Below are 16767 nucleotides of genomic sequence, written 5' to 3'. Positions count from 1 at the left end.
CATTTAATACATGTCTGAAGAAATCTCCTTTACTCAACTAAATAGCTTAGAAACAACATATGAATTTGCAATATAAATAACTGTTAATAAATAATAAATAACATCTGTTTTCTTTCCACCAGAAGGTAACAGAAAACTTAAATGTTTACAATATTCGTAATTGAGGGAGGAGGACAGAACTATTATAGAACACAATTGTGTGGAATGCCCAGCAAGTCTTACATTTTAGAAATGTTTATATAATATTGTACTTGTTGTAGTCTATATTGTATACTCCACTTTTCTGTTGATCTCTGTTTTCTGTAAGCTTGTTACGTTTTATTACCAAATAGTTTTGTTACCAAAGTTTTGCTCTATGTTCAGAACATGCAGTGTAATATTTTTAAAACATGTAGAGCAAAGATCTTTAGTTTCATAATTTTCTATGTTTTTGTCAACAGTGGACAAGTGCGTATTTGTGGCTCTGTACAATTTTCCAGTCGGTGGTCAAGTTGATTTAAGTGTTCGAGTCGGAGAGCAGCTCAACATCCTCTCTGAGTGAGTGACCTCAAACAGCTAGTTTTTTTACTTAAAGTTCTACATGATGAAATTAATAATACTTTAACACCTCAGCTCACCACTGCCTAAATTAAAAAACAACAACATATCTTGCAATCAACATACCTTGTAATGCTTGTTTTTCTTTTTATCCAAGTATTTTTGGTAATGATAATGCAAACTTATGTGCAATCTACAGGGCAAGTTATGTCCACATGAAACCATATTGAAAATCCCTGGTTTTAAAAATAATGGGTAGCATAGCAGTCATCCTAACTCGTTCCTTCAGGCTGGTAGTTTTCTGTTGCCAAATTTAGAAATGATTTGTTCTCTGAGTTAGCTTGGACTCAATTAATTAATTAAAAATATATATTTGATATAGTTTAATTAATTGAGCTCAGGTTAACACAAGAAGATGTCAGTGATAAGTTTGGGAGCAGATAAATATATCCTACATGGAATAGATAAGGTTGGGCTTCTACCATATACGCAGGGTTCCTCTCACACAATCCAATAACATACTGATAGGTTAATTGGCTCATGACAAAAATATGTGTGTGTGTGCGTGTGTGTATATATATATATATATATATATATATATTATACATTATACATTATACAGAGGGTCTGGCACTCCTAAAACCTTCAGTAACTTTCCAGGGTGCCCTCACAAAAAGAAAAAATCATAAGAGCATACAGAGGTGCGGCACTCCCGATAAATAATGCAAATGACACAGCCGTGTATAGTCCATATACACGGCTGTGTCATCTGCATTATTTATCGGGAGTGCCGCCCCTCTGTATGCTCATATATACATATATATATCCAGGGCCGGTTCTAGACATTGTGGAGCTCAGGGTGAAAGTTAACATTTGCGCCCCCCCCCAAAAAAAATAAAATAAATCTTTTTGTAGATGACGTTCCTCTGCACGCGCTGAAAGCACACGCGCTTCCGGAAAGGGGGCGTGTCCTTGCGGAACACCCCCAATTCATCAAACTGTGGGGCGTGCCCAGCACTTATGAAGGTGCTGGGCTTCCCCCAAGCTCTCCCCTCATGGCGAATAATTGCCATGTGCAGTAATGCGCCTTACACAGTAATGCCCTTTATAAATACATTATGCCACATGCAGTAATGCCCTTTATAAACAAATTATGCCACACGCAGTAATGCCCTGTATAACACATTATGCCACACATAGTAATGGCCTTTATAACACATTATGCCACACGCAGTAATGCCCTGTATAACACATTATGCCACACACAGTAATGCCCTGTATAACACATTATGCCACACACAGTAATGCCCTGTATAGCACATTATGCCACACACAGTAATGCCCTGTATAGCACATTATGCCACACACAGTAATGCCCTGTATAGCACATTATGCCACACACAGTAATGCCCTGTATAACACATTATGCCACATGCAGTAATGCCCTGTATAGCACATTATGCCACATGCAGTAATTCTCTTTATAATACAGTATCCCCAATTCAAATTACGCCACACATTAGTCCCTTATTCATGTTATGACACACAGTGGTGCCCCTTTTACACAATGCCCAAATTAGTGCCCCTTATACACAAGGCCCACAGTACTGAGTAGTAGTGCCCCTAATACAATGCCCACAGTAGTAGTGCCCCCTATAGTAGTGCCCACATTAGTAGTGCCCCAGTAATAATGCCCCCTATAGTAGTGTCCACAGTAGGAATTCCCAATATAGTAGTGCCCAAAGTTGGAATACCCCCATTAGTTCCCCCTATAGTAGTACCCCAGTAGGAATGCCCCCTTATAGACATGTCCCCAGTAGTAATGCCCCCTTATAGACATGCCCCAGTAGTAATGCCCCTTATAGACATGCCCCCAGTAGTAATGCCCCTTATAGACATGTCCCCAGTAGTAATGCCCCCCTATAGACATGTCCCCAGTAGTAATGCCCCTTATAGACATGCCCCCAGTAGTAATGCCCACATATAGACATCCCCCCAGTAGTAATGTCCCCTTATAGACATGCCCCCTGTAGTAATGCCCCTTATAGACATGTCCCCAGTAGTAATGCCCCCTTATAGACATGCCCCAGTAGTAATGCCCCTTATAGACATGCCCCCAGTAGTAATGCCCCTTATAGACATGCTCCCAGTAGTAATGCCCCCCTATAGACATGTCCCCAGTAGTAATGCCCCCCTATAGACATGTCCCCAGTAGTAATGCCCCTTATAGACATGCCCCCAGTAGTAATGCCCCCTTATAGACATCCCCCCAGTAGTAATGCCCCCTTATAGACATCCCCCCAGTAGTAATGCCCCCTTATAGACATGCCACCCTGTAGTAATGCCCCTTATAGACATGCCCCCAGTAGTAATGCCCCCGTATAGACATGTCCCCAATAGTAATGCCCCTTATAGACATGCCCCCAGTAATAATGCCCCCTTATAGACATGCCCCCAGTAGTAATGCCCCCTTATAGACATGCCCCTAGTAGTAATGCCCCATGCCTCCCTTCTGAAAAATAAAAAATACAAACATAATACTTACCTTAGGCCCCGCTCCTGCGTCCGCTCCCATCTGGTCCGACCACGGCTCCACCACGAATCTATGGGAGAGACGTCATGACATCCCTCCCATAGTGCTCTCTGCTGGAGCCGGAGCTCTGGAGTGAGCTCTGGCTCCACGGAATCTATGGGAGAGACGTCATGACGTCCCTCCCATAGTGCTCTATACGGGAGCCGGAGCTCTGGAGTGAGCTTCGGCTGCCTTTGCAGGGAGGGAGCCGGGTGCCCGGGGGGGACCGGCGCTGTTTTTTTTTTATTATTATGGGATTTATTTTTTTTTACCTTCTGGGGACTCAGTGGCGCCCTCTAGGGGCCGACGCCCCGGGCGACTGCCCTGTTAGCCCACCCCTAGAACCACCACTGTATATATCCAATATGCCCGGCACTCCAAACTTAAGTAATGCTCCGGTGCCCTCCAGGGTCAAAGCAGCCCAGTGCACAGAAATCCACAAACGGAGGCACTCACAAGACTGAATAACTGAATAAAATGGTCCTTTAATCCTACGTTTCGGGATCAAATCCCGTCGTCAGTGACATACAGCAACATACAGGTGACGGGATTTCATCCCGAAACGTAGGATTAAAGGACCATTTTATTCAGCGTTGTGAGTGCCTCCGTTTGTGGATTTCTGTGTGTGTGTATATGTATATATATATATATAACCTATCCGAGCCTGCACATCCCTAATATATATATATATATATATATATATAATGTATTTTTATTTTTTTAGACTGCAAGCCCCAGTTGTGTTGGCAAGGGCTGGTGAATGATTACATAGAATAGCAACTGGGCAAACCCAAGATAGCTGCCTCATGCCTTTCTACATGTAAATTGCTTTTAGCCATATAAAAAGAGGCGCACTTAATAATTAAATACCATAGAATTGTATTATTATTATCATTATTATTATTGTTATTTGTTTTCTTGCAGTAAATTTAAAGTGTTGAAAAATTGTATATTTTCCAGGGACGGGGACTGGTGGAAAGTAATGTCTGTCACTTCTGGACGGGAATGTTACATGCCTAGAAATTATATTGCCAGAGTGTACAACAGGTATATTTATAAGAAAGTAAGATGGTAATATAACTTACTGTATGTAGTAAACATGTCCCACAACTACATTCAAAGAAGATAGCTAAACACTTTGGACTTGATTCAGAGCCCCTCGCTAGATGCGATCGCTCGCTCCCAGCGTATGCAAATCCAGCGCGCGCCCAGCAAGGCAGGCGATCGCTCGGCAAGGCATTAGCACACCCACTAGATGCCCCCCAGCCATTCATAAGACGCCCACTTGCGCACGTCATCTCCAGGAAGAGCATGAAAATATTGGTACATCGAGCACCATCAGATGTGCTCGCAGTGCTTGAGGTTGACTATACCTGGCCGCAAGCACTGCGATTACTTCAGTGTATAATGCAACCAGGTGACGTGTACTATGACGCTGCCTGTTAATTATGCACGCCCCTGAAACGGCGTTTAAACACTCAGGCACGCCTGCGTCCACAACTCCACTCCCCCGTTACTACTGCCCTACCCCTGTTACCACCCACAAAAGGCCTCTCCTGTCACTCACTCCACTGGGCTGTCTTTGCAGGGCAAGCGAGCGCATCCCGGATGGTCGCTCATACTAGTTTGCGCACGCGCACTGCGAACTATGCGCACATTTGCTAACATTGCCAGCAACGAGCGATTACTTGCTAGTGAGCAGGTCTGAATCATGACCTTTGTTTGAAGAAATCTGCAGACATGCTTGTCTGATGAAACTACAAAAAAGTATTATACAGTAGCTTGCAAAAGTATTCAACACCCTAAAAAAGCAAATTTTGTCTATATTACATATGTCACTTGCACAGGATGTTCCAGGCATCATTTATTTTGTGAATCAGTATGCGCTGAAAGAGAATTTTCAAACTTGTAATTCATTGTTTTCTGCAGGTTTTTTTTTTTTTTAACAAAGACCTAAAATACTGTTAGTTTTCAAACCCTGCAGATTAGTACATGGTAGAACCACATCTTGCTACCATAAGGGCTTTAAGTCTATTGCAGTACGTTTTTTTTTTGTACCAGGTTTGCACATTGTTGGGGTGTGATTTGTGTCCAATTCTTCCTTGTAGATTTGTTCCAGGTTGCTCAGGTTGTTTGGATGACGCTTGTGGACTGCAATTTTCAAACAATGCCACAGATACTCAATTGGTTTTATATCTGGACTTTGACTTTGCCATTGTAGATAATTCACCTTTTTTTGTTCAGCAACTAAGTGTTACTTAGGCCTTGTGCATGGGATCAGGGGCAGAACTATGGGAGACAATGGAGGCACCTGCCGCCGGGCTCCAGCTCTGAAGGGCCACCTCCTACATTGCCCACAATATATTCACCCAACCTAGGGCTGTAATTATGTACCCGTAGTGTACCGTCATGGCCGCCCAATACATGGCACCTCTTCCCGGGCACCTGAGAAGCCACCATACACTAGTGGAGAGCTCAGTGTCAGACCATCAGCTGCTGCCTCCATCTAACTGTCCCTGTTCATTGGTGTCGCTGCTTCTCAGCAGCTTCTTATGTCAATGTGACACGTCCAACTGCCCCCGGTCGTGTGGGATGAATTTACGCCACTGCATGGGATCATTGTCCTGTTGAATTGTGAACTTTCTCCCAGGTTTTAGTTTTCTAGCAGATTGGAGCAGGTTGTCTTGCAGCATTTTACACCATCCATCAGTCTCTCTACATTTTGCACCATCCATAAGTCCTTCAATATTAACAAGATGCCTACAGCCATTATGCTGCCATTTGTATACTTCACTGTTGGGGCATTTGTAATATAGACAAATCTGTTGACTTTTTTGGGGTTTAAATACTTTGGCAAGTTACTGTATGTAAATTAGTTTGATAAGTGGAAGACACCATATTTAAATATATTTGCTAATGACTGTTTTATTTGATTACAGTGCTGTATGATTAATGAGACAAAGGATGCAATTGTATGTGAAAATTAGTGTAAAACTTAGTATTTTATATATTAGAATGTGTTAAACTAAAAGTAATTTATACTAGACAAATCATGGTACTAGATTGGTTACTATGGATTACAGCATCCACTTATATTCATGCATTGTCTTTCACCAATGTCTTCCATTTTAATGTGGCATAATATTGAGTGTATACAAGAGTCATGCCAGGCACTGTTTTACCTTGGCAATGCAGACCAATTACATAATGACATTTTAATAACATTACCCAAACTGTTACTCTTAAATACTCGCAAAGGACTGAAGACTGCTCTGTTCCTTCAATTGTTCTAAAAATTCTACTTATAACTCTACATCACACATTTTGTTTGGCAACGTTATACAATATACAACAAACATACTTTTACCAAGTGACAAATAAGGAACAGAATAATTCCTAACCACAAGTTCCTGATTATTTCAGGTGGCTATATAAAGGTATAAACCGGGAGAAAGCAGAAGAGTTGCTTTTAGTGAACTGCAACCAAACTGGTTCCTTCCTGATCCGTGAAAGTGAAACTAGAAGAGGTACAGTATGGTTCATATTTCATAATATCTGTCTTTCCCTCAGGAAAATTCCAACTTACTATACAAATACTAGAAAACTAAACTGTGTCTTGGCAAATAAACATCAGGGCACTTCTTATTGCCAGTGATTTTTTGTACAGCAGAAATTCAGGCAAGTAATTATGCACCCTTACTAATGCAAATATGCCAGGTGTCAGAAAGCAGGCCTATTCTCCGTAGTGTTGATGCTAGTGGTATGGGACCAAAAGAAGCATCTTATAAAGATTGTGTCCTGTGTAAACCATGAATGGCGAGACAGAGAGAGTAGGATGCAAAGCACCTAGGCTAACACTTCCCTTTGCGGACTAGGTGGACAGTCATATGCACTGCTGGAGTTGAAGGTATGAGCCAGGTCATATGACAGGCCAGAGTTTTAAAACTCATTGCGTATGATAAAACTCATGATAAATGGGCCCCATTGTCAGGGGCACCGAGAGGAGGGGGGCAGGTACTAATTGCCCGGGCTTGCTGGAGGGGCCCAGTGGGGGCCCGGGTCCGATGCCGCCCCCCTCCTCCCTGTCAGCTGAGCAGTCCTGCAACAATGTTTTTTCTCTGAAGGGGGCATGGCCACACCTCCCATGGTTAGACCACGCCCCCTTCACCCAGCCTGGCCCAGCTCTTGGCAGCCCTGCCCATTGTTAGCTATTATGTGCTGTGAGAACCTGGGTAACTGTTACATTCTGGTTGTGGTATATAAGTGGACATCGTTACTTGAAGTGTGAACATCACTGTAGATCATTTGTAAGCTGCATACACACGTAAAGATTTTCTGTCCAACCATCCAACTAGTTGATTGGTTAGAATGAAAATCTGGTACCGTATGGGAGAAAATGATGACTAGCAATTTGCTCCTAAATGCCAGAAAACAGATGAAAATGGTTGTCAGACAAGTTTGTTAAATGTTTGATCTAAACAATTTGTTCAAACAACAGTTTTTGTCCATGTTCCAGTGTTTAGGAGCAAATTGCTGATTGTCATTTGCTTTCATACATTACCAGATTTTCATTCCAACCAATCAACTAGTTGGATGGTTGGACAGAAAATCTTTACGTGTATGCAGCTGTAGATCTGTTACAGCATTTTAGTGATATTTAATTGTTTTTTCTATTATTTTAATACTGTAAGTGACCAGCTCCCAACTAGCATCTTCATTTTACATCTATGGGTTTACATAGTCACCTCTCAAACACATACAAATCTAGCGAATATTTACACCATTCTTGCCTATGCAGGGATGTTGCTTGTGGTGCTAAGTGGTACCCAACACACAACAGAGGCAACCTTGCTCAGGGCTGAATGTATATTCATGTGAATGCTGAAAATTCACCGGACTTCACCTCCCAGACTACATACTGTAGCTGGCATTCGTCTGAACTACAGTATAATGGATATTCAGTCAATTGTATGCATTTGAAATAACTCTGTGAAGTGGCCTGAATGTTAAATTTCTGACAGAATCACTTATGTTTGTGATCAGTCCTCAGGAAATCATCACACCTGTCAAACAGTATGTGGTGTGAGTAGTGGAAATGATGCACTGAAGACATTAGTAACAGGAAACCATAGTGTTCTTACCCAGGTGCAATGCATTGTTATTGCAACAATTTGTTTCTGTATTCTGGTCCTCTAGGGTATTTAATGGATATCATTAAATGAAAGTGGGTTTAACTATTAGTGATAGGTGTGTGTGTGTGTGTGTGTGTGTGTGTGTGTGTGTGTGTGTGTGTGTGTGTGTGTGTGTGTGTGTGTGTGTGTGTGTGTGTGTGTGTGTGTGTGTGTGTGTGTGTGTGTGTGTGTGTGTGTGTGTGTGTGTGTTGTTTTTTTGACGGTTACATTTGCTGCCTGTGACTAATTACTTTTAGACTGCCTGAAATAATTTTATTGAAAATATGGCAGCCCCCATCAATCATGTGTCCATTGTAACACTTTATATACAGATCTGAGGGGGGAAACAACATGTACTCAATAAACTATGTCCACAGTATTTTTCCATTTATTTGAGATCCTTTCAATATTACTATAAAGGTCATTTTCATGTATGCTTTAGTTCTCTTATCAGTTTATCTACTAACACTGCTATACCAAACAGACAGACAATGGGAAGTGACATTTTTTTTTACAGTGATTGTTAAATTGGCCTAAAGGCCTTTGTTTAACGGACACCTATCAAGAAACTGAAAATTTAATATAAAGGGTATGACAGTGGCTGTATTTGAGGGTAGTCGTGAATTATTACCATATGCTTATGAGAGATTCCAAGCAACTAATGCAAGAATCTGTGTGTCTGCAAGCGGGAAGCCGGGCTGGCCACTGATTGTATGCCTACTGAAACTGGGCTGGCCACTGATTGTACGCTTACTGCCGCAGGGCTGGCCACTGATTGTACGTTTACTGCCGCCGGGCTGGCCACTGATTGTATGCTTGCTGCCGCCGGGATGGCCACTGATTGTACGCCTACTGCCGCAACCATCATCATGCAAGAGATCCGTCAGAAGCCAGCTTCCCTTCTCCATTAGTATGACTCAGCATTGCACGGAACTCAAGCTACATGCCCATGACATTCCCACAAGTCAGACCAGTTTCATGCGATCATTTTGTCGCCCCCAGTTCCACCCTGAAATGCCCTATTTCACGGAAAGACAGATCTGGAGACGTTCTCCCCGACTCAGAATAGGACGGACATACGCAAAATGCATAAATTTGCGTATGCTCTGTAAGCGGAACCTATTTACACATAGATCAGTGCGAGTCAGAATCAGCCCCAATATCTGTTACACTTTAAAGCAATTTCAGCATTGCCATGATATAAAGAGGCTGCAGGCCGCTTCTTTTATACAGATCACAATAATACTGTGTAACGTCTAACATCTGTAATAATTCACAGTAGAGTAGATTAGCCCATATAATATACAAGTTGTACTTGTGAAAACTGAAGTGATGGCGCAGAAATCACTCTTTATTATTAACATTTCATATATATATATATATATATATATATATATATATATATAAACATTACTTGAATATTACAAATTTTTGTTGTTCTAAATTTTTCACATCCAGTGCACTCCACATTGTCTGCTGTCCTATCACATTATTCTTGGCATTATTATTTATTACCAGTTATTTGTATAGCGCACACATATTCCGCAGCGCTTTACAGAGAATATTTGCCCATTCACATCAGTCCCTGCCCCAGTGGAGCTTACAATCTAAATCTAGTGTTAAATTTTGTTGGGACCCAATTAACCTACCTGTATATATTTGGAGTGTGGGAGGAAACCGGAGCACCCGGAGGAAACCCACGCAGGCACAGGGAGAGTATACAAACTCTGCACAGGGCCGTAGTGGGAAACGAATCCACGACCTCGGTGATGCTAACCATTACAACGTCTAAGGGACACTGACAATAGAGGGTGTACAGTGTAGCAGCAGCTGCACTCATGCTTTCTTGCCTCAATGTCCCGATGCTGCTTGATCCTATCTAACCTTTTCCCTAAATCTAAGCCTATATAATGACAACCAAAGACATCCCTTTGGTGAGGTTATTCAACGTGTTTCAGTTACAAATGGGCCATCTCTGACATATAAAGGAAATGATATGTTGATATTGTACCAGTGACCACTAGACTTCCATGGGTGTGCTACTCTGTTAACCTAATTTTAAACTGATAGAGTTACAGTATATAATTATTATTATAATTCCTTTGCTGATTGACATATAGACCATGAACAAATAGATCAGTGGTCCATAATATCGCCGTGTCTGCTGTAACAACAGAGAGTATGTACATGGTCTATGGTATACCTATTTATATGGTATATGATTATTACAGGATGTTACAGTTTGTCACTGAGGAGAACAAATCAAGCTACGCGGGAGTCTATCAAGCATTATTGTATCAATCACTTAGATAATGGATGGTTTTACATTTCACCTCGTCTGACCTTTCCCACACTCCAGGATATGGTGGACTACTACTCTGGTAAGTTTGCAATTTATAACAGAGAAGCCTATACACAAAATGTCTGGACATAGGAGGATTCCAGACTATCTTCTAAACCAGGGATGGGGAACCTCAGGCCTGGGGCCATATAAAGCCCCCGGAATCATTTGGTGTGGCCCTCTGAGCTTTTTCCTGCTAGCCTCATCTGGATAGCAGGGTGCCTATAATGGCACCCTGCAGCAAGAATCTATGCAGCAGTGCCACCTGGAGCATCCTTAGGACGCTTCAGACGGTCACACTGTTGCCCTTACAGCTCCCCGGAGCATTCTCAGAATGCTCAAGGTATTGCTGTAATCACCGGTGATTGTGGCCCCATCCCCATGTAACATCACACGGAGGGGGGCCCGCGAATAATGTTATATATATCAAAATGGCCCTTGGCAGAAAAAAGGTTCCCCATCCCTGTTCTAAACAAATGTGTGTTTTGTTATACAATTGCTGTGTGTTTGTTGTTATTATCTTTGTGCCTGTCACATGTATGCTATGCATTCATCCTTTGAGGACATTATAAAATAAATGAAAAAATACAGCACCCCCTATACGCAAATGTAAAATAAAGCAGATACTCAGGGGCATATCCAATTGCAGTTTTCCCTGCAAAAATGTATGCAGGTATCGTGAACATTTTCTATTATGGCAGGTATGCATGCTTCCGATACCCGCAGTATCCAATAGAAAAAAAATCGGACACAAATTTTTTTGGAGCAAAATCTTGCAGGAAAAAAAAGGGGAACAATCTAATAAAAACAAAGAAAAATATATTTTTTCAAAAAAATGCATTAAATGGCTGATTTGTGCATTTTTTTTTTTAAAAAGTGTTTTATAACAAGTGATTTAATATGAAAAATTAGGCAAATAAAAAAAAAAGATGATAAAGCAATTACTTTTCTTTTAAATAAATACATTTTGGGTGCAAAAATTAACGAAAAATAGTAATTTGGGATAATTTGAATCCATTATTGGTTTTAACTACCAATAATGACATGTAATTATTGTGCCAATTAGGCTAATAGAAAACTTCCAATTGCCTAATTAGTCATTAAGGGGGATGTCAAAGGGGTTCTGAAGGGGTCTCTGAATTTTTTTGGCTTAATATAGTTATTTTACAATTTTTTCGATATGCTCTGGGGCTGCGAGAAAATAGCAGTGATATCTCCTATAGAAATTACTGCAACTGATTTTCTACCTGCCAAATGAATAAGAAAAACCTTGTGATTGTGGAAAAACCCTGCACCGTGGGGATTCTAAAGATTTTGCCTGCACTTGGATATGCCCCTTAGGGGCAGATGTGTCAAGGACATTTTCTTGAAACTATTGCAAAAATGGCACTTTATGCATGATTTTCATGTCCATTAATTTTTCATTATATGCATTAAAACATTTACGCCTTAATTACTGTATAAACATTTCTAAACTTAAAAATTTTGACAAATATCGCAGTTGTTGTTGAAAGTGAAATCTTTTTGAATGTAATCAAAAAGGATGAGTTGTGGTCATGGTGTGTCCACACAACTCTTATATACCGCCAATGTGCTGGGGTGCAGACCAAAATATGGTGTAGAAAAATCCACAACCAACATACATAGTTAAAAAAATAGGGGTGCACTCACCAGTCTATTAACTTCAAAGACTGGTGAGTGCACTATATATATATATATATATATATATATATATACACACAGTCAGGTGCATAAATATTGGGACATTCACAGAATTTTCATATTTTGGCCTCTATTCACCACCACAATGGCTTTGAAGCTTTGAAATATGAAGCAAACAAGATGTGCTTTAACTGCAGACTTTCAGATTTCATTTGAGGGTAATTACATCCAAATCAGGTGAACGGTGTAGGAATTACAACGGTTTCTCTATGTGCCTCCCACTTTCTAAGGGGCCAAAAGTAATGGGACTATCAACTCAAAAGCTATTTCATGGACAGGTGTGGGCTATTCCCTCATTATTCCATTATCAATTAAGCAGGTAAAAGGTCTGGAGTTGATTCTAGGTGTGACATTTGCATTTGGAATCAGTTGCTGTCGACTCTAAATATGAGATCCAAAGAGCTGTCACTATCAGTGAAGCAAGCCATCATTAGGCTGAAAAATCAAAACAAACCCATCAGAGAGATAGCAAAAACATTAGGTGTGGCCAAATCAACTGTTTGGAACATTCTTAAAAAGAAAGAACGCACCGGAGAGCTCAGCAACACCAAAAGACCCGGAAGACCACGGAAAACAACTGTGGTGGATGACAGAAGAATTATTTCCCTGGTGAAGAAAAACCCCTTCACAATAGTTGGCCAAATCAAGAACTCTCCAGGAGGTAGGTGTATATGTGTCAAAGTCAACAATCAAGAGAAGATTTCAAAAGAGTGAATATAGAGGGTTCACCACAAGATGTAAATCATTGGTAAGTCACAAAAACAGGAAGACCAGATTAGAGTTTGCCAAACAACATCTAAACAAAGCCATTACAGTTCTGGAACAACATCCTATGGACAGATGAGACAAAGATCAACTTGTACCAGAGTGATGGGAAGAGAAGAGTATGGAGTAGGAAAGGAACTGCTCATGATCAAAAACATACCACTTCATCAGTGAAGCATGGTGGTGGTAGTGTCATGGCGTGGGCATGTATGGCTGCCAATGGAACTGGTTCCCTTGTATTTATTGATGTGACTGCTGACAAAAGCAGCAGAATGAATTCTGAAGTGTTTTGGGCAATATTATATGCTCATATTCAGTCAAATGCTTCAGAATTCATTGGACGGCGCTTCACAGTGCAGATGGACAATGACCCGAAGCATACTGCAAAAGCAACCAAAGAGTTTTTTAACGTTAAAAAGTGGAATGTTATACAATGGCCAAGTCAATCCCCTGACCTGAATCCGATTGAGCATGCATTTCACTTGATGAAGACAAAACTGAAGGGAAAATGCCCCAAGAACAAGCAGGAACTGAAGACATTTGCAGTAGAGGCCTGGCAGAGCATCACCAGGGATGAAACCCAGCGTCTGGTGATGTCTATGTGTTCCAGACTTCAGGCTGTAATTGCCTGCAAAGGATTTGCAACAAAGTATTAAAAAGTGAAAGTTAGCTTTAGGATTGTTTAGTTTGTCCCATTACTTTTGGCCCCTTAAAAAGTGGGAGGCACATATAGAAACCGTAATTCCTACACCGTTCACCTGATTTGGATGTAATTACCCTCAAATTAAATCTGAAAGTCTGCAGTTAAAGCACATCTTGTTTGTTTCATTTCAAAGCCATTGTGGTGGTGAATAGAGGCCAAAACATGAAAATTCTGTCAATGTCCCAATATTTATGCACCTGACTGTGTATATGTATGTATGTATGTATGTATGTGTATGTGTATATATATATATATATATATATATATATAATATTATACACAAAAAAAAGGAACCAGCGCATCCAAGGTAGTCAAATATAGAAAAAGATTTATATCCACATATAGTGCATAAATTGATTTTCAGTGCATCCAATTGACAGTGCATATTCCAGAGAAGGCATATAATGACCGGGTCTAAATGACATGCATCAAACCAGAGGGTACTTATCCATGGTAGCATGAACCCGGATCCATCTGAAACAGTGATGCTCACAGTGCATACCAGTCGAAAGCCATAAACATTGTGTATGCGGCTTCCAATTGGTCTGGGCCATGGGTATCAGAACAGGGGGAGGGGGGCAGCTTTATATTAATAGGCTGCACAGCTACTGCACCGCATGGAGTAGGAGGTGTAATGTGCGGTCTTTAATATAAAAGACTGCACATTACACCACCTCCTCCATGCGGTGCAGTAGCTGTGCAGCCTATTACTATAAAGCACAGCCCCTGACCATCCGCGGCTGCCACTATACAGTCCCTGCTTGCCCAGCGGCCCAGTTAAGAGAGATGGGGAAGAGGAGGGGGGGCGCAGGGGTGTTGGAACAATTTTATGTTGCCCCCTGGTTTGGGCAGTAGTGCACTTCCCATTTCTCCTCCAGCTTTGGCATCCAGTCTCACATGTCTGTGGACACATGTTCATTCTTTTGTTTATTTACAAATCTTGTGCCTCCAATTTAGCAAAGTGCAAAGGTTCCTGGCTCTCCAAATCATTGCCAATTGTTCATCAAATGTACTGAATATGCTTAATCCCCTAGTCATTTACATATATATATATTTTGCTTTTATATGTTCTCTTCTTAAAGAAATCTCAGATGGAATTTGCTGCGTCTTAAAGGAGCCATGTATTGTACAAGGATTCACCCCTCCTGTAGTCCCAAATTCTGAGCCAGTCATTGTCAGGCGGCCAACACTCAACTGGAAAGATCTTGATAGGTAAGCGGTGTTGTTTAAAATTATGCATCACAAATACTGTATTCACAAAGCTGGAATGACCATGTTATCTTGTTTTTTTTGTCTAATACAATCCACCCTGTATTTTTGATATTATTATGAAAATTCCAAATGGCTGTCTCTTCACACTCCAGATTCAGTTGTATATTACTGCAGTGACTTTGAGAACATTACATCATTCTGTAGTTTGTGTCCTAACATTTAGAAGCTACAATTACATATTGCAGATTTATGCAGGGCCATAGGGAGGGGTGTGCGATCAGTGCCGTCACCCAGGGAGCAGGGCCTGAGGATGGCACTGTCTCTGCCCTATGGCCCCTGCATTTGGCTAGCAGGTTGCCTCGAACAGCACTCTACGGTCAGTAGAACTGCTGCAATGTGTAGAACTGCCCGGAGCATATGGGCAGCTCTACATTTTTTCCTGACGGTGGCCCCATTTCCTCCCGTGGCGTTATGTCCTCGGGGTGTGGCCGGCACAGGACAGCTGTGTGACTTGCTTTTGTATCTTTTACAGCCAATACTTTTACTGCAGACTATGGACAAATGTACAATTAGCCAGAAATAACTATTTATTTTTATTCCCCAGCTCTGCACTATTTAATGAAGATGACAACTTGAATGAAGATTGTCCTGTCAGCTTGGGTCTGAGAGAGGCAGTCAGTTCTTATATGTATATGACAGAAGACATGGACTCAAAGTCCACACTGGAGAGAAAGCGTCTATGGAAAACATGAGGAAGATTTGTTACCAAAAGACAAAAAAAAACCACTTCAACTAGTCACTTCTTTGCTTGGGAAATGGCACTTAGAATTTTCAAAATAAGGTTTCAAGCACCAACAGACTTTAATGCAGCATTCAGTACCTGTTCAGCAAGACATTGCGGGCTAATATTTCCTGATATGGGCTGCCAAAGACTGTTCTATATTTATTGCAGCTGTGCTGCTTTGCGTGTTATTTGCTCAGTTTTAAGTAGTATTTTGAAGAAAATGACCTATTGTTTATCTCGTTTTTGGTGAAGAATTTATAAACTGTTCTGTCTACCGTAGTAATCTTGTAATTAAAATACCAGTAAAACTCTAGTTTGTCTTTATTTTTTATTAAATCTACATTTTTAAATTTACTTAACTGGCCCTCCTCTTCTGGATGTGTGAAGTATTCTTGTCCAAATATTCAGAATGATGAATTGAGATTTTCTAGACATCTTAAAAAGAAACGTGTGATTGTTTATTCTTTAAATACATGCCAATAAAGTAGAATGGACCTTTCCATCAACCTAAGACAAAGGTGGATTTGCAGCAATTGGTTTCCAATTTTATACATCATTTGTTCACATCTATGACTATCCTATTGACCACATAATTTCAAAGGGGTAACAAATATGGGAACATGCTAATTAAGCAAGTTTGAAATAATGCAAGGGGACATTTGTAACTTTGCAAACGTACACATTTTCCATATGGAGTTGTATGACATGGATCAATATAGTCAAGGGAAAAGCTGCAGAAGCCATATAACCATAAACAAGTCAATCAATAACATCTTTATAGTGTTGCAAACAATTACAAGTTCATCTTTTCAATAATACAATACTGTATCCACTTATTTGCCACCAATTTCAAATCATTTTCATAACTCCCATGTACATACCTCTTAGAACATCAAGCACTGTAGTCTGTCTGTCTGTAGTCTGTCAAGCACTGTAGATTTATGTACTACAATTACCATT

General features: G+C 40.7%; 1 protein-coding gene across 4 annotated transcripts in view; it reads left to right on the top strand.

Moving 5' to 3' along the window:
• Positions 1-16099, top strand: part of SLA2 (Src like adaptor 2) — a 66362-nt gene extending 50263 nt beyond the window's left edge. For all 4 annotated transcript variants that reach the window (XM_088480824.1, XM_088480822.1, XM_088480821.1 and 1 more), the window contains exons 3-8: positions 441-537; positions 4070-4156; positions 6533-6636; positions 10512-10661; positions 14894-15023; positions 15628-16099. In XM_088480824.1, coding sequence (XP_088336950.1) covers positions 441-537; positions 4070-4156; positions 6533-6636; positions 10512-10661; positions 14894-15023; positions 15628-15775 — 716 coding nt within the window. In that variant the 3' untranslated portion in view covers positions 15776-16099. The remainder of the gene's footprint in view (positions 1-440; positions 538-4069; positions 4157-6532; positions 6637-10511; positions 10662-14893; positions 15024-15627) is intronic.
• Positions 16100-16767: the final 668 nt, after the last annotated feature.

The sequence above is a fragment of the Taudactylus pleione genome, unplaced genomic scaffold (genome assembly GCF_031769625.1).
Source record: "Taudactylus pleione unplaced genomic scaffold, aTauple2 ptg000256l, whole genome shotgun sequence".
NCBI lineage: Eukaryota > Metazoa > Chordata > Amphibia > Anura > Myobatrachidae > Taudactylus > Taudactylus pleione.
Note: the sequence above shows the minus strand (reverse complement) of the source record. Positions and strands in the feature narration are given on the sequence as shown.